General features: G+C 43.2%; 1 protein-coding gene and 1 non-coding gene across 4 annotated transcripts in view; both read left to right on the plus strand.

Moving 5' to 3' along the window:
- Positions 1-24,552, plus strand: part of LOC139576548 (netrin receptor UNC5D-like) — a 228,634-nt gene that overhangs the window by 191,699 nt on the left and 12,383 nt on the right. The window contains exons 5-12 of one of the 3 annotated variants that reach the window (XM_071402761.1): positions 1,603-1,783; positions 2,754-2,921; positions 5,908-6,072; positions 7,216-7,248; positions 8,567-8,752; positions 11,340-11,723; positions 17,509-17,593; positions 21,558-21,729. In XM_071402761.1, coding sequence (XP_071258862.1) covers positions 1,603-1,783; positions 2,754-2,921; positions 5,908-6,072; positions 7,216-7,248; positions 8,567-8,752; positions 11,340-11,723; positions 17,509-17,593; positions 21,558-21,729 — 1,374 coding nt within the window. The remainder of the gene's footprint in view (positions 1-1,602; positions 1,784-2,753; positions 2,922-5,907; positions 6,073-7,215; positions 7,249-8,566; positions 8,753-11,339; positions 11,724-17,508; positions 17,594-21,557; positions 21,730-24,552) is intronic. The other 2 variants (XM_071402763.1, XM_071402762.1) reach the window with 2 other exon arrangements.
- Positions 22,144-22,196, plus strand: LOC139577383 (U7 small nuclear RNA). The gene has a single exon (XR_011675274.1). It is a non-coding gene; the product is annotated as a U7 small nuclear RNA (small nuclear RNA).

Genomic DNA, 24,552 nt, shown 5'->3' on the forward strand with positions numbered 1-24,552 from the left:
AGAACTTGACTGACCTGCACAGAGCCCTGACCTCAACCCAATCGAACACCTTTGCAATGAATTGTTACTCCGACTGTGAGCCATGCCTAATTGCCCAACATCAGTGCCCGACCTCACTGATTCTCTTGTGGCTGAATGGAAGCAAGTCCCCGCAGCAATGTTCCAACATCTAGTGGAAAGCAGAAAAGGGGGGGACCAACTCCGTATTAAAGCCATGATTTTGGAATGAGATGTTCGACGAGCAGGTGTCCACATACTATTGGTCATGTAGTGTATCTTTATCTCAGTTTGACATGGTGACAGCTAATCCTTCTGGGGTCCAAACACACAACAAAAATACATTAGTCATAAGACTTTACTGTCACCCACTCAAGCCTCAGTCTCCTCTCCCCTCCAGGAGATTAGAGGTCCTCCCTTGCCCACAGTCCTCCCGGGCCCCAGACCCCCACAGACACACACAGCCTCAACCTGGAGAAGATGACCATCACTCCGTTGGCTCAATCTTCATCATAATGAAATCACAGGACCCCCTTGTGTCTGTGTGGGGGCCCTGGAAATCTGCTGTCCGTCAAGCCTGTAACACTGATAACCGCATCCTAATTGAAACAAATGTGCCAATTAGGTAATTCATCTCTCACATCCTCCGCCACACACTTACAGGGCTAATTTGTCCCGCCACAGTTTCTCTTCTTCCTTCTGCCGGGCGTATCTTTTCATCATTACCCTAAGGCTGTTAGCAGCGGCAGGCGACAGCCCGGGAATGTAGAGCAAGTGCTACAGATCAGCAGTGAGGGCCAGGCAGATTGTGCCACTCTTTAATTGCCTCTTCCAACTTGCAAATTTCCCCTGATCAAATTGAAATAAATACATGAAGTGGAAAATACTTTTCTGTCGCGTCATCCAGTCGGCTCTCATCCAGTGATACATTGTTTTAATCATGGAACATTAGAGTAAATTCCCAGTCTTTTCCCCCTTATCTTTTAGCTTTAGTACATTAACAGCTTGCCTCTGATGCCACCCTGCTAAAGGGTATCTTTTAATTGCACCTTGGAATCTGGAATCCAATGAATGTGTTTTCCAAGGCTTGTTTAAAGTGAAGGGAAAAAAGGCTATTCCCAGTTCTACTCTTTCTAGGTCATACAGTATAGTCTTCAATGACATCAGAATGGTTGCAGTTTAGAGTAGCCCTGCTGCAGTGAATACAGTAGGCCTATCCATGAAAAATGATTGTGAGTATGGGTGTGTTTTGCGTGCGCCCAGCGCAATGCAATGAGTACGCGCGTTTTTTTGCAGTTCGAAAACACTCCATGCGTTTGCTTTTTAGGAGCGCCCTATAAACCCATCAACCAACCCTATTCTTCCAGTGTGAATGCAATTTGCAAAAGCAGCGATGCAGCTCCATATACCAGGGTAGGAGCAGTAAAGCATTACTAAGTTTGTAATTCATAATTCGTTTTCCTCTCTGTGTCTTTGTTGCTGGTAATGGGTATGGCCCTCCTCTCACTGCCTAATGGCTGTGGTCACGTGATTGGGTGATGTGGTTTGGTTGTATAGGTCGTGTGCTATAATACGTCTGTAATAACTCTCTCACTCTCTGGGCAGGTGGAGTGGTTGAAGAACGAAGAGCTAGTGAGCTCCCTGACGGATGACAACATTGACACCCGAGCTGACCACAATCTCATCATTAACGAGGCACGACTGTCCGACTCGGGAAACTACACGTGCCTGGCCAGCAACATTGTGGCCAAGAGACGCAGTGCCACAGCCACTGTGGTTGTTTTTGGTAAGGCTCCGGTCACGGCTTCAGCCACTAGCTGACTGTGTTTGTCTAATGTAGACCTCGTTTCCCAGACACAGATAATGGAGAATCTTCATTGAACATGTTTTGTGCGGCAGTAGGCTTAAATCAGTGCTAGCGAACCAGCCCAAAGTGTTTAAGGTGCGCCTCAAATCAAGTTGCTCTGTGTTTCATGCCCCCCACACAAATGAATGAGACCCATCTCAGTGTTTTTGTTAAGAAAGATGTTAGATAAATGTATTATTCAAGGAGTTAATTCACTGCCTTCGTATTTATGAAATGTTACGAAAGGGAATGTGCTACTGTTTCTTAATCTCATTTAAAGACATGTTGCTTATGAATTATGCATTCGCCAGAGGCCTTGGAGCAATGCGGCGGCCCACAAGCTTTGGTAGCATTTGGTAGAAAACTTTTTGCCTCCACGTCTCCACTCATACAAATCACAGAGCAAACAAATCAGACCACAAAGTGGTTGACTACTTAGTAAGAGAACCTCTCATTCATTCTGACTTCATCTGCCCGACTGTATTAATGTGCAGTGGCCTATTTGAACGGATTCCTCTTAACAATTTTGTTCTTCGTTTTTTTCTCTTTGATTCAAAGAGCTTTGACAATTGAACTGACAATTAACGGAAGAGTAGTTCACATTTTCCACATTTGATGTACTGTACTCAGTATTTTCAAGCTTCTAGTGATGTTGTAACATCATGGAGCATTGCTAGTCATTCATACCTCTAAACTGTTGTCTATATAGTTAACTCTGTGGGAGATTAGATTAGTTTAAATTAAGTTTCCCTCTCTTCCTCTCGCTCTCTCTCACCCATCTTTCTTTCTTTCGCTATCTCGTTCTCTCTCTACCCATCTCTCTCTCCATCCATCTCTCACTCTCTCTCTGTCTCTCGCTCTCTCTGTCTGTCTGTCTCTCGCTCTCTCACCTCTATCTCTCTCTCTGTAGTGAACGGTGGTTGGTCGCTGTGGACAGAGTGGTCTCCTTGTAACGTGCCCTGTGGTCGGGGTGTCCAGAAACGCTCCCGTACCTGTACCAACCCTGCCCCACTCAACGGAGGAGCTTTCTGCCAGGGCATGTCTGTGCAGAAGATCACCTGTAATGCGCTCTGTCCAAGTAAGCCCTTCTGCCTCATGAAGTACTGTAGAGCTGGTGAATAGACAGCCTCGTTCAACCATAATGATCTTGCGAGATCCCATTCTGTTTCTTTTCAGTCGGTTTCACCAGGCAATAATATACTGTTATCTATTGGGCATATCTCAAAGGGCAAAGCAATTTGACTTGCAAGGACATACATATAGTATGCTCAACTTTATGACTTTATGAATATAGTAGGCTTGTGTGCCATGCAGGCATCTAAGTGCAGAGTAAACATGTGAATACAACATCTGGTTATGCAAGACTATGACAACTTTATTATATTGTGTGTGAGTCCTATAGTCTTTGTAGTTCATATATGTTGTATGCCTGCCATGGTGGTCTGAATTAGTTTACTTATACTTTATATATATATATATATATATATATATATATATATATATATATATATATATATATATATATATATATATATATATATATATATATATATCACACACACACAGTTGAAGTCGGAAGTTTACATACACTTAGGTTGGAGTCATTAAAACTATTTTTTTCAACCACTCTACAAATTTCTTGTTAACAAACTATAGTTTTTGGCAAGTCAGTTAGGACATCTACTGTGTGCATGACACATGCATAATTTGTCCAACAATTGTTCACAGACAGATTATTTCAATTATAATTCACTGTATCACAATTCCAGTGGGTCAGAAGTTTATATACACTAAGTTGACTGTGCCTTTAATTTAAACAGCTTGGAAAATTCCAGAAAATTATGTCATAGCATAGCTTTATAAGCTTCTGATAGGCTAATTGACATAATTTGAGTCAATTGGAGATGTACCTGTGGATGTATTTCAACGCCTACCTTCAAATTCAGTGCCTCTTTGCTTGACATCATGTGAAGACCTCAGAAAAAAAATTGTAGACCTCCACAAGTCTGGTTCATCCTTGGGAGCAATTTCCAAATGCCTGAAGGTACCACGTTCATCTGTACAAACAACAGTACACAAGTATAAACATCATGGGACCACGCAGCCGTCATACCGCTCAGGAAGGAGACGCATTCTGTCTCTTAGAGATGAATGTACTTTGGTGCGAAAAGTGCAAATCAATCCCAGAACAACAGCAAAGAACCTTGTGAAGATGCTGGAGGAAACAGTTACAAAGTATCTATATCCACAGTAAAACGAGTCCTATATCAACATAACCTGAAAGACCGCTCAGCGAGGAAGAAGCCACTACTCCAAAACCGCCATAAAAAAGCCAGTCTACGGTTTGCAACTGCACATGGGGACAAAGATCGTACTTTTTGGAGAAATGTCCTCTGGTCTGATGAAACAAAAATAGAACTGTTTGGCCATAATGGAAAAAGGAAAAAGGGGGAGGCTTGCAAGCCGAAGAACACCATCCCAACTGTGAAGCACAGGGGGTGGCAGCATCATGTTATGGGGGTGCTTTGCTGCAGGAGAGACTGGTGCACTTCACAAAATAGATGGCATCATGTGGACGGAAAATGATGTGGATATATTGAAGCAACATCTCAAGACATCAGTCAGGAAGTTAAAGCTTGGTCGCAAATGGGTCTCCAAATAGACAATGACCCCAAGCATACTTCCAAAGTTGTGGAAAAATGGCTGAAGGACAACAAAGTCAAGGTACTGGAGTGGCCATCACAAAGCCCTGACCTCAATCCCATAGAACATTTGTGGGCAGAACTGAAGCCGTGTGCGAGCAAGGAGGCCTACAAACCTGACTCAGTTACACCAGCTGTGTCAGGAGGAATGGGCCAAAATTCACCCAACTTATTGTGGGAAACTTGTGGAAGGCTACCGAAATGTTTTACCCAAGTTAAACAATTTAAAGGCAAGGCTACTAAATACTAATTGAGTGTATGTAAACTTCTGACCCACTGTGAATGTGATGAAAGAAATAAAAGCTGAAATAAATCATTCTCTCTACTATTATTCTGACATTTCACATTCTTAAAATAAGGTGGTGACCCTAACTGACCTAAGACAGGGAATATTTACTCGGATTAAGTGTCAGGAATTGTGAAAAACTGAGTTTAAATGTATTTGGCTAAGGTGTATGTAAACTTCCGACTTCAACTGTATATTATAATATTTTGAATTTTTTTTTACCTTTATTTTATCAGGGAGTCATACTGAGACCAATGTCTCTTTTACAGATGAGCCCTGAACTACAGAAATGACAGAAATACACATATCAAAATATAAGTACGTAAAGCAAACACATTCATCCATAATAAGGTCCTCAATCAGCTTTCTGAATTGCCCTAGAGGCACCAAAACATCACCTTTAAAAACATGTTGAAGATTGTTCGAGAAATAAGGTGAAACTCAATAGAGGCCAACGGAATTTCCATCACTGAGACCGGGTGTGATAACTTACAGTATATGTCTAAAGGTTAGTAATGATGTTAGGCCAATGTCTTTTCTGTGTCTATTCCTGCACCAGACAATAGTTTGTAGTTGTTCTCAATTCTAATTAATTTAACTGTGAATTTTCACAGAAAATTCAGAACTGTTTCCTCACAAGTCAAGGGGGAGACTGCATCTGTTAGGGAAGAAGCTATATGGAGAGAGAGCACGATATGTATGCACACAGAGGGCTTGTAGAACAGAGAGCTTATAGAACTCATGGAATCCTACAAAAGAAATCGGATTCTTCAGAGCTTGTGTGGAGAGACGGCTTAAGGTCGCCGAAAAAGTGCTTCCAAGAAATCTGTTTTTGGCACCATATGGGTTCCTCCTAGATCAAATGACACAGGCGACAGAGGAACCTGAGTCTTAACGTGCACGGTTAAATCAGGGGATTTCATTTCACATTCTGCAGAAAGAGAGAGAGACAATTGATCCCATTATGTGAGGAGGACCTGAGGGTTAATGTGGACTAAATGTTCTTTGAGATGGACCATCGCCTCACCTTCTGTCTGTCTGTCTGTGTGTTCCTTGTTCCATTTCCTCCCCCACAGTTGACGGTGGCTGGGAAAGGTGGAGTGAGTGGACGGCGTGCGGTGTGCAGTGTGAAAGACAGCGTAGAAGGGAGTGCAATAACCCACCACCCAGGCACAGGGGCATTATGTGTGAGGGGCCCAGCAATGCCACCGAGAACTGCACTGGAGGAATGTGTACCCAGAGTAAGTCCCTTATTCTTTTCTCTGAAGGATTTCTTTCTTTTCTACATTGCCATCTTAACCTCGACTATCATCTCCATAAGCCGTATCTCCATTACACCCATCATAACATGACTTCTCATTAACACATCTGAACAGCTGGCCACAGAGGGATTTGCTGGACAAATAAACACACTGGAATCAAGTCCACATTGCTGGAGCACTCGATGCATGATAACACTATGGTAATCCCTCCTGTGGTGTTCAGGTGAAACATCCCCCGTGTCACAAGAGCATATACTGTAGCTATCACTGAAGACATGGAGGAGTGTATTCCGTTTTGACCACAGTTTGAACGTTTTGACCATGGTTGTCAAAGCAATTTAGTTACTGATGCAGTGCATTACCCGCACCCGTAATGCTTAATTTCACATTTGCATAATTTAGTGATAAACTCATGAATGTTGCACAATGAGAGGTTTTGAAATAAATATTGAGTTACACATGGTCTGATCTACTGCAAACTAGAGTCACGCTCGCGTTGTCAAAATGGAGTCCGTGATGTAATATTAAGGGTCACAAACTGTGACAGTAATTACCTGACTAAAAGGAAATCTTACACGCATACAGTCCCTGAATGGGATAAAAGAAAGGGGCATCAGCATGTTTTAAAAAGTAGTACTGGTATTTTGGGCTAGTGCGGTAGAAGTATTGGTAAAAATACAATTTCCCGAAAATATTTGACATTTTTCTCTTTGTAAAGGAGAGAGATAATCATGGTATTTTTCAGACCCATTTGCCAATCTCTCCCTTGGCCACTTCTATCCATGTGGATATTGAGTCTGGTAATGAAGCCATACATCATTATCTGGGCAGTCTGTATCTGTATTGGCATATCTCAGTGGTAGGGCCTCTCCACATGATTTGAGTCAGAAAGAAGTGCACTAGTAGGATACCGCACTCACACAGGGCTGGCGTTTAATCACCTCGCTCTGCCTGCGTCCCAAATGGCAACTTTTTCCCCCCTTTATAGGGCACTACTTTTGTAGGGAAGTAGTCCACTATAAAGGGAATAGGGTGCCATTTGGGACACAACCAGGGCTGGCGTTTAATCACCTCTGTCTCTCTCTCTCTCTTTTCTGTCTCATTCTGTGTCTGTCTTTGCAGATGGAAAGCTGCTGCATGATGTTAAACCTCAAAGTGAGTCCTTCCTTTCTGCATTTCTTTTACTTTCAACCCCCAACTCTTGAAACAGGCTAGCTGTCTACCTAATTTGTGAGGCATACAATTGTAACTAGATGAAAGTTCAGGAAACCAGAATCAGAATATTACCAGTTTTTTCTTTTTATGAGAAGCTTTTTTTAGACACCTACCTATTAGTTAACTTTAATTTCCCTGCATTTTAAACAGCCATCACACCCATCCAAAACGCTTGTAGTCAGGTTCTGAACAGAACTATAACCGTAGAATTAGGAATTAGAATAATTAGAGTAATTGAATAGGATCTCTTTTACTATAACCAGGTTCTACCATTCTATCACTCAGCTGTTCACTCTTCACGAGCGTGACATCACAACGTGCTCTCCTTCTCGGATTGAGTCGAGAGATTGATCGGTTGTGACAACTGAACATATGCTATATTGTAAGGGATTAATGCAGTGTAATTATGCAAACGAGCTAATTTGACCAATTTGCAGTGTATCCTCACTTGTATTCCCCTGGTGGGTCTCAGCTCAGACGCTCTCTTCCCCTTGCATAGCGCCTGACACCTCCTGAAATGATTCAGGTGCTACCTTGACTGGAGCCTCAGCAGTGATTGTAATGAGACTTCATTAGACTGACAGACAGGCTCACTCACTGTGCCTGGTTTGCAATGCATTCTGGGTCAAACAATTCAGTGGAGAGTTCTAGAAAGGGGAGACAGACATCTGGTGAGTGATCATACTAACGGGGCTACTCTAAATTAATTTGCTTCGGATCATTTCCTGTCACTGTCAGACATTGACCATTGGGCCGTACTATGTAGTTTAATATGTACCATTAGGCTTATTGGATATAGACTGGTGGGTCTGAAGGCAGTTATACCCCTCTCACTCTCACTGTTAACAGCTTTATGAATGTCTTGTGTAACAGCAGTGTAGAGGCGAAATTCTCCATGCTCATCTAGTCCTCTGTGTGCTGCATAATGTAGCATAGGAAGATGAGCCTGCTGGATGAGCAGTTGAACTGTGTCTTGGGATGGACAGTCCTCAAAGTGCTCTACACTGTACTTTCAAATGAATTCACTTCTCTCCAAAAGCTCCTAGTGATAATGTCAAAGACAATACTGTGTATTTTAATTACTATTTTAGATGCCTCAGAATGTCACCACAAAATATTCACTACCATCACCATTCTCACATTTTCCTCTTCAGTGTCTCTGTACTGTACCTTAGTTGAACTTCTTGCATGTTATTGTTTACACTTAGCAAACATCCATTGAGACTGTTCTGTCTGTGTTGGTCTGTGTGTGTACCAGGTATGGACGGCTCCAACGACGTGGCTCTCTACTCTGGGCTGGGCTCGGGAGTCATAGTTGTGGCTGTCCTTGTGGTGGCCGTCATGCTGTACAGGAGGAGCCAGAGCAACTACGGCGTTGACGTCATCGACTCATCCGCGCTCACCGGGGGCTTCCAGTCTTTCACCTTCAAGACCACCAGACAAGGTGACCTAGCGCTGCCTTTCACTTCATGGAGACATGCCCAGTTGCGCACAAGGCCAAACGGTAGGCAGGATTTTTCAAGGACCCTTTCGACAGGCTGCTTCTGCTGGTGATTGATTGCATGTGTTTGCATTGAGGCGGCACGGTGGCGGCACTGTGCAAACCCTGCACATCTGCCTCAAATTTATATTCTCATAAGCGCTGAAAGGATCTGTCCTTCTATTTTGACAGACCAGTTCTTCTGTCATTGCCGAGATAGGTAATCAATCTTTGACAGACGCATCCTGTGTCCACCTGGCCGCAGACCACACACACGCATGACTGTCAAGCAACCAATCCCCCTTCCCTGCCGTCAGATAGCCCCAGCCAAATCCACTGATGGATAAATGTGAAAAGCATGGAACACTGAACATCAATTGCATTTTTGTTGTGCACAGCAATAACTTCTGTTCATAACAGTGTCTGGGGCTGTGGCTTGTCCCGGGCATCCTTCCTATTAATGTCAATGACACTTCTGGGTTAGCACAAGCGATAGCCATTGCAGAAGCGGGTGATAAATCCTGGCTGGATGTGACACCACTGTGAAAAGCCCTGCCGGAGCCATGCTGAGCCCACTACATCCACTGCTCCCAAGGCCTGGGTTGACACTCATGCCTAGCCCCTCACCACGCGCAGGGCGGGAAGGGAAAGCTGGGGGACTGTGGAGCGCTACATCCGGCAGGCTATCAATCCTATTTAAATAGGCCAGCTTTTCAGGAGCCGCCTGCTGTGCCATCCACCGGCCACCATCACTCCATCCCATTCCCCTCTCCATCAGCTTGCTAATGGAGCAGAAGAAATATAGCTCATATTATCCGCTTTCCCATTTCCAGTCTGGATCCTTCTTTTACAGAGGGAAGGAAAGAAACACAAATGAATAGCGAGTATATAATATTTTTCCTGACTGTTCCCCCCCAGTCGACCTTATTCAGGTTGATTTTTCATAATCACAATAATATACGGCAATAGATAGAGAGAGAAAAACAAAGCTTTTCTCAAGTGTGTTCTTCATAAGAAATTAGTAGCTTTTCATGCCCTTTTAATTTATTTTAAAAGTCCCTTAAATGCTTTAGATACACCCCCTCATGTGGCAGGAGCTAAGGCGGAGTGGTGAATGAATCTTTAGGCCTGACCCTGTCTCTATGCATTACTGCTGGCCGTGAGCGATTTTCTATTTTTTTTTCTCTTTCTTTTTATAATCAGAGGTCCAATTCCAAACCTATCCCTCAAGGTATTCAACGTGAGGTCCATTTCATTAACTTCTGTCTTCCCACCTCCTCCTCAATTCCGTTTTGCTCTACCATCTCCACTGCGCTGAGAAGGGGGGAAAAAAGTATGCATGCCAGATTGAAAGTTTAAGCAATGGCCACTGAACATTTTTTGGGGCGTGATCTATATGAATTTTCTCAATAGTCCGCTATTATGTCTACTGCAATCAGTAGCAAATCACCACTGATCAGTAATATCTCACACTGCTCAATTTCTTTATTTCAGTTCCGTCAAATGTAACATTTCCCATGATATCCTTTACTGTGATTGAAGTGCAATAGATTTAAAAATTGTTAAATTGTATACTTTCATCCTGTTACGCATTTTCAGGCACAAGACTAGACGATGAAGTTACAAGGAGAAGCCCTTGATTGAACAATACCCTCTAGTTAGTCTTTCAGTAGAAACAAACACACCCTGAAAGCATGACACAAATCAAGCCCCCCAGCAATTAACGATTCCCCCTAAAAATAAAACATTAGCCTCCTGCCTTATGCCCCTCGCCAGGCAGCAGCTGGGCAGCAATGACTTTGTGACTCCGCCGTTATCTTGGCACAGGGAGTCCTGGGGCCCTAATGTCTGGATGTGCCAGATAGATGCATGCGGTGTTTGGCAGTGTGGTCAGGCGTCTAATGGCTGTGGATGAAGACCACCTCCTTGGACAGTTGAGTTGATTATGAGGGCTGAAGGACCCTCATTTACAGGACGGTCACCCAGACCTCCTTAGCACCTTCACACACACACACACGCACACACACACACACACACACACACACACACACACACACACACACACACACACACACACACACACACACACACACACACACACACACACACACACACACACACACACACACACACACACACACACACCCACACACACAACCCCAGCGCTGTGCTGTGACCACAGACAGAGAAGGACTTTGTCCTCCAGGAGGATGACTTTGTGTACAGAGAGGAACTGACTCCAACAGATGGATCATGGAGATCAAGCTGTGTATGCTTGGTAATTACATCTACCTCTGACCAGTGACTATGGCTCAGCCCTGACCTGGATAGCTACAGTATCTTTTATCCAGGTTATTTACCTGTACCGTAACTCTGTGTTAGTCACATACCCTGACATGTTATTCACACTAAAAGCCTGTTTTCCATCAGTTGACAGAGTGTGCTCCCTGCTCAGTGGACTTCACTTCAGCCAATGGCTCCAGCAGAGAGAGCTAGGGTATTTAGATGACGGCATGACTTTGTGGCTGTGTGTTCCACTCCATCTCTCTAGGGAGCCCACTGCTTCTCAACTCCTCTCTGCAGCCAGACCTGACAGTGGGCCGGACTTATAGCAGCCCCATCTGCTTCAAGGACTCCATAGACAATAAAGAGCTCTTTGACCCCCTGCCAGACAACAAGGTCAAAGTTCAGAGCTCCTTTATGGTTTCACTAGGTGTGGCCGACCGCGCTGAGTACCACGCTCCCAAAGGCCATCCGCCCGAGACCTTCCCCAGGGGGCTGAACCGAGACTACAGCAACAACACTGTGGAGAGACGGAGCACCAAGAAGGGCCTGCTCACTCCCAACGGGCCCCCCCTCACCCCCACTAAAGATCAGATGAGAACCACGGGCGTGTTTGGGCATCTGGGCGGCCGGTTGGTGGTGCCAAATACTGGTGAGTTCAATGTGTTCAAAGACTGAATTACACTTGAAGCTGTGTTTACAGCTGAATTAAACAGTTTGTGCTGCCAAATACTGGTAAAGTACAGTACATGGGTTTAATGAAGAGAGATGGGTAGACTGTTCTCTGATGATGGCTACTCTGTGCTAATATCTAATTCTAGCATTTTTTATTCTATTCTAATGGAAAATAATGTTCAGTTTAGCAAAAACATGCACACGCTTGACTAATAACAAGTAGAGGTAGTCTAAGTGAATGTCTTAGTTAGTGAAACCAGGGATACATCTCAAATTGCACCCTGTTCTCTATGGGCCCTGGTCAAAGGTAGTGCACTATGAAAACAGTAGGGTGCCATTTGGGAATCAGACCAGGTCCCTTTAATCATTTCTAGAGTCTAATGCATGTTGATACAGTACAGTAGGATTCATTAATGTTGTTTCTCAGGTAGGTCAAGTACAGGAAGCGAGTATAACTGTTTGTTATTCCTCTACATTCCCACCAGCCCTCCCAGGCAAACCGGGGTCAGGCCTATTATCATAGACAATGACTACAAGTGGAGGGAGTAGATGAGTTTGCTATGAGGACTGCCACAATTGTCAGGGGTCAACAGTTCCATGTGAACTGTAGCTTTGACATCTCTCTCCCGGTCCCTGGTGTGTGTAGGGCCCTCGGCTTTGTTGGAGAGGCACTGATGGAGAGGCACAGGGAAATCAGGCTCCTTCAGTCTGATGGTTGTGTGTGAGTGGAGAGAGTCACAGCGGTCAAATGGACCACTCTCACATCTACAATGTCTTTAACGATGCTGAACGGACAACCATACATGGCCAACACTTGGCTAACTGCCAGTCTCTTCTTTCAGGATGAATACATGTCCTACACACTCAAGCACACGTGTAAACACACATGAACATGTATGCACACACACAGACCGACAACGTTCAATACAATCTCAGACATCAGTCAGTCCTGTGGGACGTAAACTGATGATGATCAAACTTTGGTGGTGTGAGCATAATCCTCTGGGCTAAGGATGTTGTTCCCTGTCACTCTGGGGATTTAAGAGGTCCTGGAAGGCTCCTGCACAGCCATCCCCAGTGAAACATCTGACAGGGTGGCAGGTGTTGGTTTAATGAACGCTAACTGGTTGATTTGCAAGAGGGGAGATGACAGACAGGGGGATGACGAAACACTTCCATTGCTGTTTATAGACAGGCAGATATTGAATATCCTATACAGCTGCTATACCCCAGTCTCCCGCTAACCCTTTGTAAGGTTTCAGGTTTTTAGGCATTGTAAAAGGTAAATGGTATTGCTTCCAATATATGAATGGTGCTATGAAGCTGTGTGGTTGTGCTCATACGCAGTATTGAATGTCTAGTCCTGCACTTAAGTATTTCACCAGTACAGGTCAACACAGTCACAGATATACAGTACCTTGCAAAAGTATTCAAACCCCTTGGATTTCTTCACATTTTATTGTGTTACAAAGTGGGATTAATTGTATTTTTTCCCCAACACTCTACACAAAATAGTCTGTCAAAGTGTAAGAAAAATGTGATATATATATGTTTTTATTAATTAAAAAAAAACTAAAATATAGTCGTTACATAAGTATTCAGCTCCCTGAGTGGATACATTTTAGAAACACCTTTGGCATCGATTACAGCTGTGAGTCTTATTGGGTAAGCCTCTAAGAGCTTTGCCCACCTGGATGATGCAATATTTGCCCATTATTCTTCAAGCTCTTTCAAGATGTTGGGGATAGATTTGCAGCAGATTTAAGTCAAAACTGTAATGTGGCCACTCAGGAACATTCACTGTCTTCTTGGTAAGCAACTCCAGTGTACAGTGCCTTCGGAAAGTATTCAGACCCCTTGACTTTTTCAACATTTTGTTACGTTACACCCTTATTGTAAAATGTATTTATTTGTGTTTTTTCCTCATCAATCTACAAATGTCATATTTAAGGTTTTAAATGTTTTATAAATTAGCAAACATTTCTAAAAACCTGTTTTCATTATGGGGTATTGTGTATACCCCATAATGAAAACAGGTTTTTAGAAATGTTTGCTAATTTATAAAACATTTAAAACCTTAAATATGACATTTACATAAGTATTCAGATCCTTTACTCAGTACTTTGTTGAAGCACCTTTGACAGTGATTACAGCATCAAGTCTTCTTTGGTATGATGTTACAAGCTTGACACACCTGTATTTGGGGAGTTCCTCCCATTTTTCTCTGCAGATCCTCTCAAGCTCTGTCAGGTTGGATGGGGAGCGTTGCTGCACAGCTATTTTCAGGTCTCTCCAGAGATGTTCGATCGGGTTTGAGTCCGGGCTCTAGCTGGGCCACTCAAGGACATTCAGAGTTGTCTTGGCTGTGTTATTAGGGTCGTTGTCCTGTTGGAAGGTGAACCTTTGCCTCAGTCTGAGGTTCTGAGTGCTCTGGAGCGGGTTTTCATCAATGATGTCTCTGTACCTTTCTCCGTTCATCTTTGCCTCGATCCTGACTAGTCTCCCAGTCCCTGCTGCTGAAAAACATCCCCACAGCATGATGGGGCCACCACCACGCTTCACCATAGGGATGGTGCCAGGTTTACTCCAGATGTGACGCTTGGCATTCAGGCAAAGAGTTCAATCTTGGTTTCATCAGACCAGATAATCTTGTTTCTCATGGTCTGAGAGTCTTTAGGTGACATTTGGCAAACTCATAGCGGACTGTCATGTGCCTTTTACTGAGGAGTGGCTTCCGTCTGGCCACTCTACCATAAAGACCTGATTGGTGGAGATCTGCAGAGATGGGTGTCCTTCTGGAAGGTTCTCCCATCTCCACAGAGGAATTAGAACTCTGTCAAAGTGACCATCGGATTCAGAGTGACCATCACCTCCCTGACCAAGGCCCTTCTCCCCTGATTGCTCTTGGTGGTTCTAAAGTTCTTCCATTTAAGAATGATTGAGGCCACTGTGTTCTTGGGGATCTTCAATGCTCCAGATATGTACCTCGACACATTCCTGTCTCTGAGCGCTACGGACAATTCCTTCAACCTCATGGCTTGTTTTTTTTTCTGACATGCACTGTCAACTGTGGGACCTTATATAAACAGGTGTTTGCCTTTCCAAATCATGTCCAATCAATTGAATTTACCACAGGGGGACTCCAATTAAGTTGTAGAAACATCTCAAGGATGATCAATGGAAACAGGAAGCACCTGAGCTCAATTTTGAGTCTCATAGCAACGGGTCTGAATACTTATGTCAATATGATATTTCTGTTATTATTTTTAATACATTTGCAAACATTTCTAAAAACCTGTTTTCTCTTTGTCATTATTGGGTGCTATATAACCCATTTTAGAATAAGGCTGTAACGTAACAAAATGTGGAAAAAGTCAAGGGGTCTGAATACTTTCAGAAGGCACTGTAGATTTGGCCTTAGGTTGTTGTCCTGCTGAAAGGTGAATTCCTGTCCCAGTCTCTGGTGTAAAGCAGACTGAAGCAGGTTTTCCTCCTATTATGCCTGTGCTTAGCTCCATCCCGTTTCTTTTTATCCTGAAAAACTCCCAAGTATTTGCTGATGTCAAGCATACCCATACCATGATGCAGCCACCACCATGCTTGAAAATAAGGAGGCAGTTACTCGGTGATGGGTTGTTTGGGATTTGCCCTAAACATAAGGCTTTGCATTTAGGCCAAAATTGTATTCACTTGCTGCGTTATTTCTTTTTCAGTATTCCTTTAGTGCCTTTTTGCATACAAGATGCATGTTTTGGAATATTTTTATTCTGTATATTTATTTATATTCTTCTTTTCACTCTGTCATTTAGGTCATTATTGTGAGTCACTACAATCATTTTGATCCATCCTCAGTTTTCACAGCCATTGAACCCTTTAAAAGCACAAATGGCCTCGAGGTAACATCCCTGAGCAGTTTCATTCCTGTCCTACAGCTCAGTTCAGAAGGACGACTGTGTCTTTGATGTGTCTGGGATGTATTTTGTGATATCCAATTGCGATCCAATTACGATCTTGTCTCATCGCTGCAACTCCCCAACGGGCTCGGGAGAGGCGAAGGTCGAGTCATTCATCCTCTGAAATATGACCCGCCAAACCGCACTTCTTAACACCCGCCCGCTTAACCCGGAAGCCAGCCACACCGTTCAACTGACGACCGAAGCAGCCTGCAGGCGCCCGACCCGCCACAAAGGAGTCGCTAGAGCGCGATGAGCCAAGTAAAGTCCCCCGCAGCCTAACCCTCCCCTAACCCGGACGACGGTGGGCAAATTGTGCGCCGCCCTATGGGACTCCCGGTCACAGATGGTAGTGACACAGCCTGGGATCAAACCCGGATCTGTAGGGACGCCTCAAGCACTGCGCTGCAGTGCCTTAAACTGCTGAGCCACTCAGGAGGCCTGGGTGGTTTAATGCATAATCCACAGCATAATTATTTACTTGACCATGCTTAAAGAGATATTTAATGCCTGATTTGTTATTGTTACACATCTACCAATCACTGCCCTTCTTTGAGGCTTTCTAAAAACTTCCTGGTCTTTGTAGTTAAATCTGTGCTTAAAATTCAATACTTGACTGAGGGACCTTACAGATGTTTTATGTTTGGGGGACAGAGGAAGGGTTCGTCATTCAAAAATCATGTCAACCCCATGTAATTTATGTGATTTGCTTAGCTAATGTTTACTTCTAAACTAAGTAGGCTTGCCTTAATAAAGGGGGTGAATACTTATGCGACAACTACAGTATATTTTAGTTTGGAATTGATTTATTTAAAAAAAATAAGGATGTTAATTTTATTTATAGATTCTTGACAAAACATGACCATTAAATCCATTTTAATCCCACTTTGTAACACAATAAAATCTGAAGAAATCCAAGGGGTCAGAATACTTTAGAAAGGCACATGTAAAGTGTTGGTCCCGTGTTTCATGAGCTGAAATAAAAGAGGCCAGAAATTTTCCATAAGCACGAAAAGCTTATTTCTCTCAAAATGTGTGCACAAATTTGCTTATACTGCCAATATAATCAATCCACCTGACAAGTGTGCCATATCAAGAAGCTGATTAAACAGCATGATCATTACACAAGTGCACCTTGTGCTGTGGACAATGAAAGGCCACTAAAATGTGCTGTTTTGTCATACAGCACAATGCCACAGATGTCTCAAGTTTTGAGGGAGTGTGTAATTGGCATGCTGACTGCAGGAATGTCCACCAGAGCTGTTGCCAGAGAATTGAATGTTCATTTCTCTCCCATAAGCCACCTCCAACATTGTTTTAGAGAATTTGGCATCCAACCGGCCTCATAACCGCATACAATGTGTAACCATGGCAGTCCAGGACTTCCACATCCGGCTTCTTCATCTGCGGGATCGTCTGAGACCAGCCACCTGTATAGCTGATGAAACGGAAGAGTATTTCTGTCTGTAATAAAGCCCTTTTGTGGGGAAAAAACAAATTCTGATTGGCAGGGCCCTGGCTCCCCAGTGGCTGGTCCTTTCTCTCAAGTGCCCTCCCAGGCCCACCCATGGCTGCACTCCTACCCAGTCATGTGAAATCCATAGATTAGGGCCTCATTTCCTTCTTTCAATTGAATGATTTCCTTATATGAACTGTAACTTAATAATGTTTTGTAATTGTTGCATGTTCCGTTTATATTTTTGTTCAGTATAGAAGGAATCCATGTTCTGCTCAACTACAGTATATACAGGCATCTCAAAGATATCTTTAGTGTTTTGTTGTTGTTGACTCTGTTGTTGTGTCTTGCAGGAGTCAGCCTGCTGGTTCCCCATGGTGCGATCACTGAGGACACTTCCTGGGAGATGTACATGGTGATAAATCAGGGAGAGTCCAGGTGAGAGCAGATCTCCTGACCATCTATCTGTATGTCAGTCGCTCTCTACTTCCTCATCTCTCGTCATCAAGCCTTACCATTCTTTATCAGTTGAACAATGCTACTTGTTCACCCTTCCTCACCTGTTTTAACCTCATGAGTTAAAAACTTTATAAATACGGAGGTCTCTGGCAGATGGACCCAGCGAGCACCACAGATTATCTAGCACCCCTCCACACGAATCATTTAGGTGGCAAGATCAGGCTGATCATTTCCACTGTAACCTCGCAGGTGATATTCCAGCTTTGATCTCTCATGTGCAACAAAGAAAGTGCAGCTCATGTGAAGCAATGTGGGTTTATTGCCAATGTAGTCTTGATTCATTTAGTCTAGCTTACTTCAAGGAGGTAAAGTGTTGATGTGTTGAGTTTGAGTTGGTGGTGGTCTAAAAAAAAAAAGATCTGTTTGTATTTCAAAGCTAGAGCCACCTGTTTTGTACACCCACATTCCTACAACAACTTGGGAAGTGAATTTTAAAGCTTGAGCCACCTGTTTTGCACACCCACATTCCTACAACATCTTGGAAGTGAATTTAAAGACCTAAATTCGAAATGTTCTTTACTGAATTTCTGGATGCCAGGTGTTTTCTCCTTGGCTCTGCCAAGATGGAGTGGGAATGCGGTCATGGCCGGGCTGTGCAATACATCTCACCCACTTGAGGATGACATGGCTCCCCCGCCCGGCCACTGTACCTTCTAGTTAGCCTCAATAACACCCCACGGGGACAGACTGTGGCTGTGCCCCCATTCCCTTTATGGTGTACTACTTTTGACCAAGACCCATAAGACTCTGGACAAAAGTCGTCTCATTACTGTATATAGCGAATAGAGTGCCATTTGGGGAAGATTTGTGAGCTCTCCTAAGCCCCCTCGGGTCATTTGTCCATTCGATCTGCAGGTGGGATGTCACTGACGGTCTCTGGCAGGAACTATTGTAATGGTTTCAACATAGCATTCATTTTGAATGCCACAGGGAGAAAGTATTGTTGTCCAGTTTATATCTTAGTATCCCTCGTTCTCTTGAGCTCATGAGTAAACCATTACTTCAAAGATGTCATTTAGTAATGTAAATGTTCGTTTAATTTAACTGTCTACATTTCTTTATTAGAGAAAGAGAGAGGCTAAAAGGGATAGATGAAACATGAAATCATAGCTTGGTATGTGCAGCCAATTGTAGTCCATAATGTACAGCTTTCACTCTTAGGTACCAATGTGATGAATGTCCCCAGTCTCTGCCCATAACATGCGTCGCCTTAAAAAAATGGACAAAAACCCAGTTGGACAGGCAGGTAGGAGAGTACAAGCAAATAAAGGTGAAGCTAATGGAGCGTGTTAATGTGTGCATTTATTAAGCCCCACGCTGCCTCTGCTCTCTCTGTGGCGTCGTTGCCCAATATGCCACTTTGCATGGCTCCCCAGTCCCTGAAGAGTGAGTCATCAGTCACTTTGAATAATGCACCTCATCTAGGACCAGGGAGGAAGCCGAGCCGTACGTTGGTACAGGACCCTTCATGATGATGACAAGTGGAATTGAAAAAGAGAGGGGTCCGTCCCAAATGGCACCCCATTCCCTATATAGCAAACTATTTTTGACCAGAGCACTATAAACAGAAGAGGGTACCATTTGGGACTCAGACAGGATAAGAGCCAGAGGCACTTCTTCTTTTAGGTGCTGCTGCTTCTAGACTCCTCTCAGTCATAAGTGGTAGGCAGCTACTTAAAGTCCAGCTAATCTGTTCCTTGCTTAGCTACTCTTGCCGTTGAATGTGTGATCAGGCTCTTCGTTGTTGACTAAAGGATCATCAGAACTCTCGCTGGACCATTCAAAAACCAGCCAGGGCTGCTATTAAAACAGCATGGTGATTGACGTGAGCAGGGAGCTCTCATCTGTATAAAAAAAGGTACAGGTTAACTGTGTGAGGTGAAGGTTAAATGAATAGAAATAATCATCATCAGCACTGAATATGCAACCACATATTTTATTGCTATTTATTAGTGTATTTTACTAGCGTATTCACAATCATGTACTGTACTATAACTGCAAGTCAATGAAATGCTTATCATATATATTATGTTTTATCAATAGATGTACTGACTGGTTCAGATGTTGAAAATGTTTGGGAAGTCTGAAAGGTGTCTGTATTGTACCGTATACATTGACTGTGAAAAGTGAATCATGAAAGATCTTAAGCATTGTTGGGCAATCCACACTAGAGTACAATATACATTACCAGTCAAAAGTTTGGACACACCTCCAAAGCTGTCATCAAGGTACTGTAATAGGTGGCAAAAAAATATATTTTGATTTGTTAAATCACTTTTTTGGTTATTACATGATTCCATATGTGTTATTTCATAGTTGTGATGTCTTTGCTATTATTCTACAATGTAGAAACAAATAAATGTAGTACAAATAAAGAACAACCCTTGCATGAGTAGGTGTGTCCAAACATCTGACGGGTACTGTATGTGGCAATCTTACTGAAATAATTAAGTTTTCATCTGCCACAATATTATTTCTGTCATTGTTTATGCCTTGGGTTATTTGTTTAAAGTCACACTGTATCTTGACGCGGTGAACTTTCCACCTCACTCACTCGCTCAATCACTCAAGGATCTGGATATAGCCTAAATCACTTTTTCTTCAGTGGAGGAAATCTTGACAATTCACAGTTCTCAGATCTTTGATGACTGATATGAGCTTAGAGAGCTTTGCGAAGGCGTTTCGCTGCACTGCCTTGATCTTCCTTGGCCTTTTCAAACCACCGCCTACCCTTCCTACCCCTCCTGGCAACACAACCTGAAGATGCTATTTATTGTCAGCCCTTTTTTAATGAATACGCCATCCATTTTTAAGGTAAATCATATTCTGACTTTATGACTCTGTCTCTAGCAGGGAATCCGGGAACCAAACACCTGCAGGCTGCTCTCTGTGTCTTTATGCTGTTTGTGAATTTGCATGACTGTCCACCGCCCTCATTCGTTTTTCTTCATTAATTGCTTTCATTTCATGCAGCACCACCACAAGGAGCGATGGAAAGATAATGACTCCAAGATGATAAACACAAGGCTGATGAATATGCAAATTCATCAGCGACCGACCGGCACACAGATCCCTTTATAAGACTATTATTGGTCCACACTCAAGCCCTTAACATACATGATCTAAAATATGTCCCTGTTTTATATGGGGAATAGATTAATGTCTTAAGTCGATTATGTAGAGTTAGCATTTCAGTTTTTTTTTGTCTTATAATGTAATGCGATGTTCGTTTAGTAGTACCTTGAATTTGCAAACCCATTAAATATATATATATATACATTTTTTTTAAATTATATATATATTTTTAAATGTTTTACATTTTATTATTTATTCCCTTTTTCTCCCCAATTTCATGGTATCCAATTGGTAGTAGTTACTGTCTTGTCTCATCGCTGCAACTCCCGTATGGACTCGGGAGAGGCAAAGGTCGAGAGCCATGCGTCCGCCGAAACACAACCCAACCAAGCCGCACTGCTTCTTGACACAACGCACATCCAACCCGGAAGCCAGCCGCACCAATGTGTCGGAGGAAACACCGTACACCTAGTGACCTGGTCAGTGTGCACTGCGCCCGGCCCGCCACAGGAGTCACTAGACAAGGATATCCCTGCCGGCCAAACCCTCCCTAACCCGGACGACGCTGGGCCAATTGTGCGTCGCCCCATGAGCCTCGCGGCCGGCTGCGGCAGAGCCTGAGCTCGAACCCAGAATCTCTGGTGGCACAGCTAGCACTGCGATGCAGTGCCTTAGACCACTGCACCACCCGGGAGGCACCCCCCATTTAAATATTTGACCACATTTGATCAAATACATTATACCTGTAGCTACAGTTAGTTGAATAGCGTCTTTTCAGAATGAACCAACGACAATTGGTGTTTTTCAGTTTCCAGACAGGGGAAGGCTGTGAGATCCTACTAGGACCAGAGGTCACCTATGGTCCTCGAGGCCTAGACCTCTCCAGTCCTGTTGCTATGACGATAGCTCACTGTGCAGAGGTTGACACTGAGAACTGGAACATCCAACTGAAGAGGAAAACACAGGACAACAGTTGGGAGGTAAGAGAAGCCCCATAAACAACTCTGTGCTCTCTGGGCCAGTTACTCAGACACAGATTTCATTTTTTAGTCCAGGACCAAGTCCACCCACATAAGAAAATACTACAGTTTACTATAGAATACTACCTTGATCATGTGTAGTACTTAGTATATAAGTGTGTAGTATACTGTAGAATACTATAGTAAATACTAGTATTATCGACAAAAAACACTATTAAATAATACAGAAATGTATGCAAAGCATGTTTTTTACGATAGTAAATACTTCTGTATTTCATTTGCATATACCCTGCCCATCCCCCTCCCCCATACCGCAATTTGTGCCACCTTTAAATGAGAAACCTACATGCCAAGTATAGACCATATATTGTTTTCCCTACAGGTTATAGAAGGAGCAGAAACTGAACTATCCGAAAATGTGCTCTCTTAGTATTTCTCCAGTAGGTTTCCTCTAGGAGAAAGCCCCCCAGTTTTAAGTCAAAGATAATAAAACAAAAACTGTTTGGGAAATACTACAGTAATGTCCCCAAAAACACTAGTGTTTTTGCAGACTGTAGTATACTGTACAGTAAATACTACAGGATACTGTACTACAGTCCGCAAAAACACTACACTAAATACTACAGTATACTATTCCCTAAAAAGTGCACTACTTTTGACCAGGGCCCATTTGTATGAATAGAGTGCCATTTTGGATGCTTCCTTGAGCAATGCCCTGCTCCACACCCTTTGCCCTCAATAGCCTTTTCACACTTCAGACACTACAGTAAAGTCTGAAAAAACACTACAGTGTTTTTTATAGTATTCCTAGCATAGTATACACTATAGTATTTTTTCATGTGGGCAGGCCCTATGTTATTGTTTATTTTTTCTTCTATAACCCTGGGGGCAGTGTGTTTTTAACTGGTCAAAGATATTCCCAGATAGAGGTTGTATTTTCCCTTGACACCTCAACACAGTTTGTTCCATCAGTTTCTTTTCATTTCCTGACCTCTGTACAAAATGTATCTCTCTTTTGGGAGGGACAATGTTCCAGCGAGCCTTTTTGTGATGTGCCTGTTGAGATGTGTGTGTCTAAAGTGTGAAAAGGTTGAGCATAGGGTGTGGAGCAGGGCATTGCTAAAGGATGCGTCCCAAACTGCACTCAATTCCTACGTAGTGCACTACTTTTGACCAGGGCCCATAGGGATCTGGTCAAAAGTACTGCACTTTAATAGGGAATAGGGTGTCATTTGTGACTCACTCAAGGCTTACGGTCACTGTGGATCCAACAGCCTGCTTGAGGGGAACAACAGCCTGCCTGAGGGGAATAACGTTGAGAGCGCTGGAGAAAAAACAAAACAATTACAGCATGTAATAGCAGAGAAAACACATTGCTTGTGTCAGACAGACGGGGTAACGACAGGGCAAAAGGGCCCGTTAGACATCGGAAGTATCGATTGGTGGATTCTGGATGGACACACTGAAATGGGTGTGGACGTGAGGCAATCAGGGGAAGAGTCATGGAAATGGCCTCCCATCTGACCTGGACTCACCGAACGTGTCCCAAATGGCACCCTTTTCCCTATGTAGTGCACTATTTTTTTTAACTATGGGCCCTGGTCAAAAGTAGTGCACTATATAGGGAATAGGGTGCAATTTGTGATGCTGCCACTGCCTGCCCTGCTTTCTAAACACCTCCCACTTCTCAGGACATGTTTCACTAAACAGACACGTAGATCAGCCTACCTGCCACTCACTGGCTTTTTCAGTAATTGTTAGACCTTGGTTTGTTACCTTTTGTATTTCTCAACACCGTTGTTAAGATACTATGGCCTACACCCTAAAGCCATAGTGTTTGTTTTTTCTCGTGCAAAGTTGCTAGTAGTAGGCTTAGTTGAGATATTTCAGCATTCTTGGGGGGGTTTTCCCAGTGTGTACTATTCGCTTTAGGAATGTCTAATATTATTTTGTTGTCTAAAAAAGAGCTTTCTACAATCTATAACTTATTGTACATTCCCTAGAGCTTAATACACAACCCAGAGGCTCTGTAGGCAATGCCCTCCCTCACTTAGAATTATTTGTTCATAAAAATGTGTTTTTGAACAAAACAAGTGTAACAGAAAATAATTAAGAGCATTTCCAGGCAGGTAGTAATATAATTGTACATCTGACCACGTTTTGGCAGACTGAACAGGGGGTCAGAATAATGAATATTGTAGTTCTGCCCCAGGCTGTTATGCTATGTGGTGTCAGTGATTAAAACAGGATTGTTACTTAGAATATTAGCAGCCTCTGGATTTGCTCCTGCACCCACTCTGTCCTATATAATGTTGTTACAACCAATGGAAGTGGGCTGTGTGCCTTATGTAAGGCAATTAACTATACAAGAGGTTGTTGCAGTCCTTGCGTGTATCACTGGCTTGCTTACCCCAGGCAAGGAAACAATGGGAATGGGTGGCAGGGATCTTTGTCTCAATTACGGGCTGCCTTCTGACCCCACCGTTCATATACACCATTTTTGTCTCTTGCCCTTTTCTATGGGTATATCCCAAATAGCTATTCACATATAGTGCACTACTTTTGACCAGAGCCCTATGGTGCCATTTGGTACAAAGTCTATAATCTCTCTTGGATATACAACATGCACCGCTGCAGATTTCATACCCTGCAGACTCCCTGGAGGTCATTCTAGCTGAGGATGGTACAGGTGTAATTGACATACTGTAGCTAAGCCTTGCATCTCATTAACCGACTCTGTGACCAAAGGTTCAACACGCAATAACAAGAGACAGCAAAATTGGTAGCTACTAACCATCACGCCTTCCTTGGCCCTTCATTACT

Source organism: Salvelinus alpinus, chromosome 5 (genome assembly GCF_045679555.1).
Source record: "Salvelinus alpinus chromosome 5, SLU_Salpinus.1, whole genome shotgun sequence".
Taxonomy (NCBI): Eukaryota; Metazoa; Chordata; class Actinopteri; order Salmoniformes; family Salmonidae; genus Salvelinus; species Salvelinus alpinus.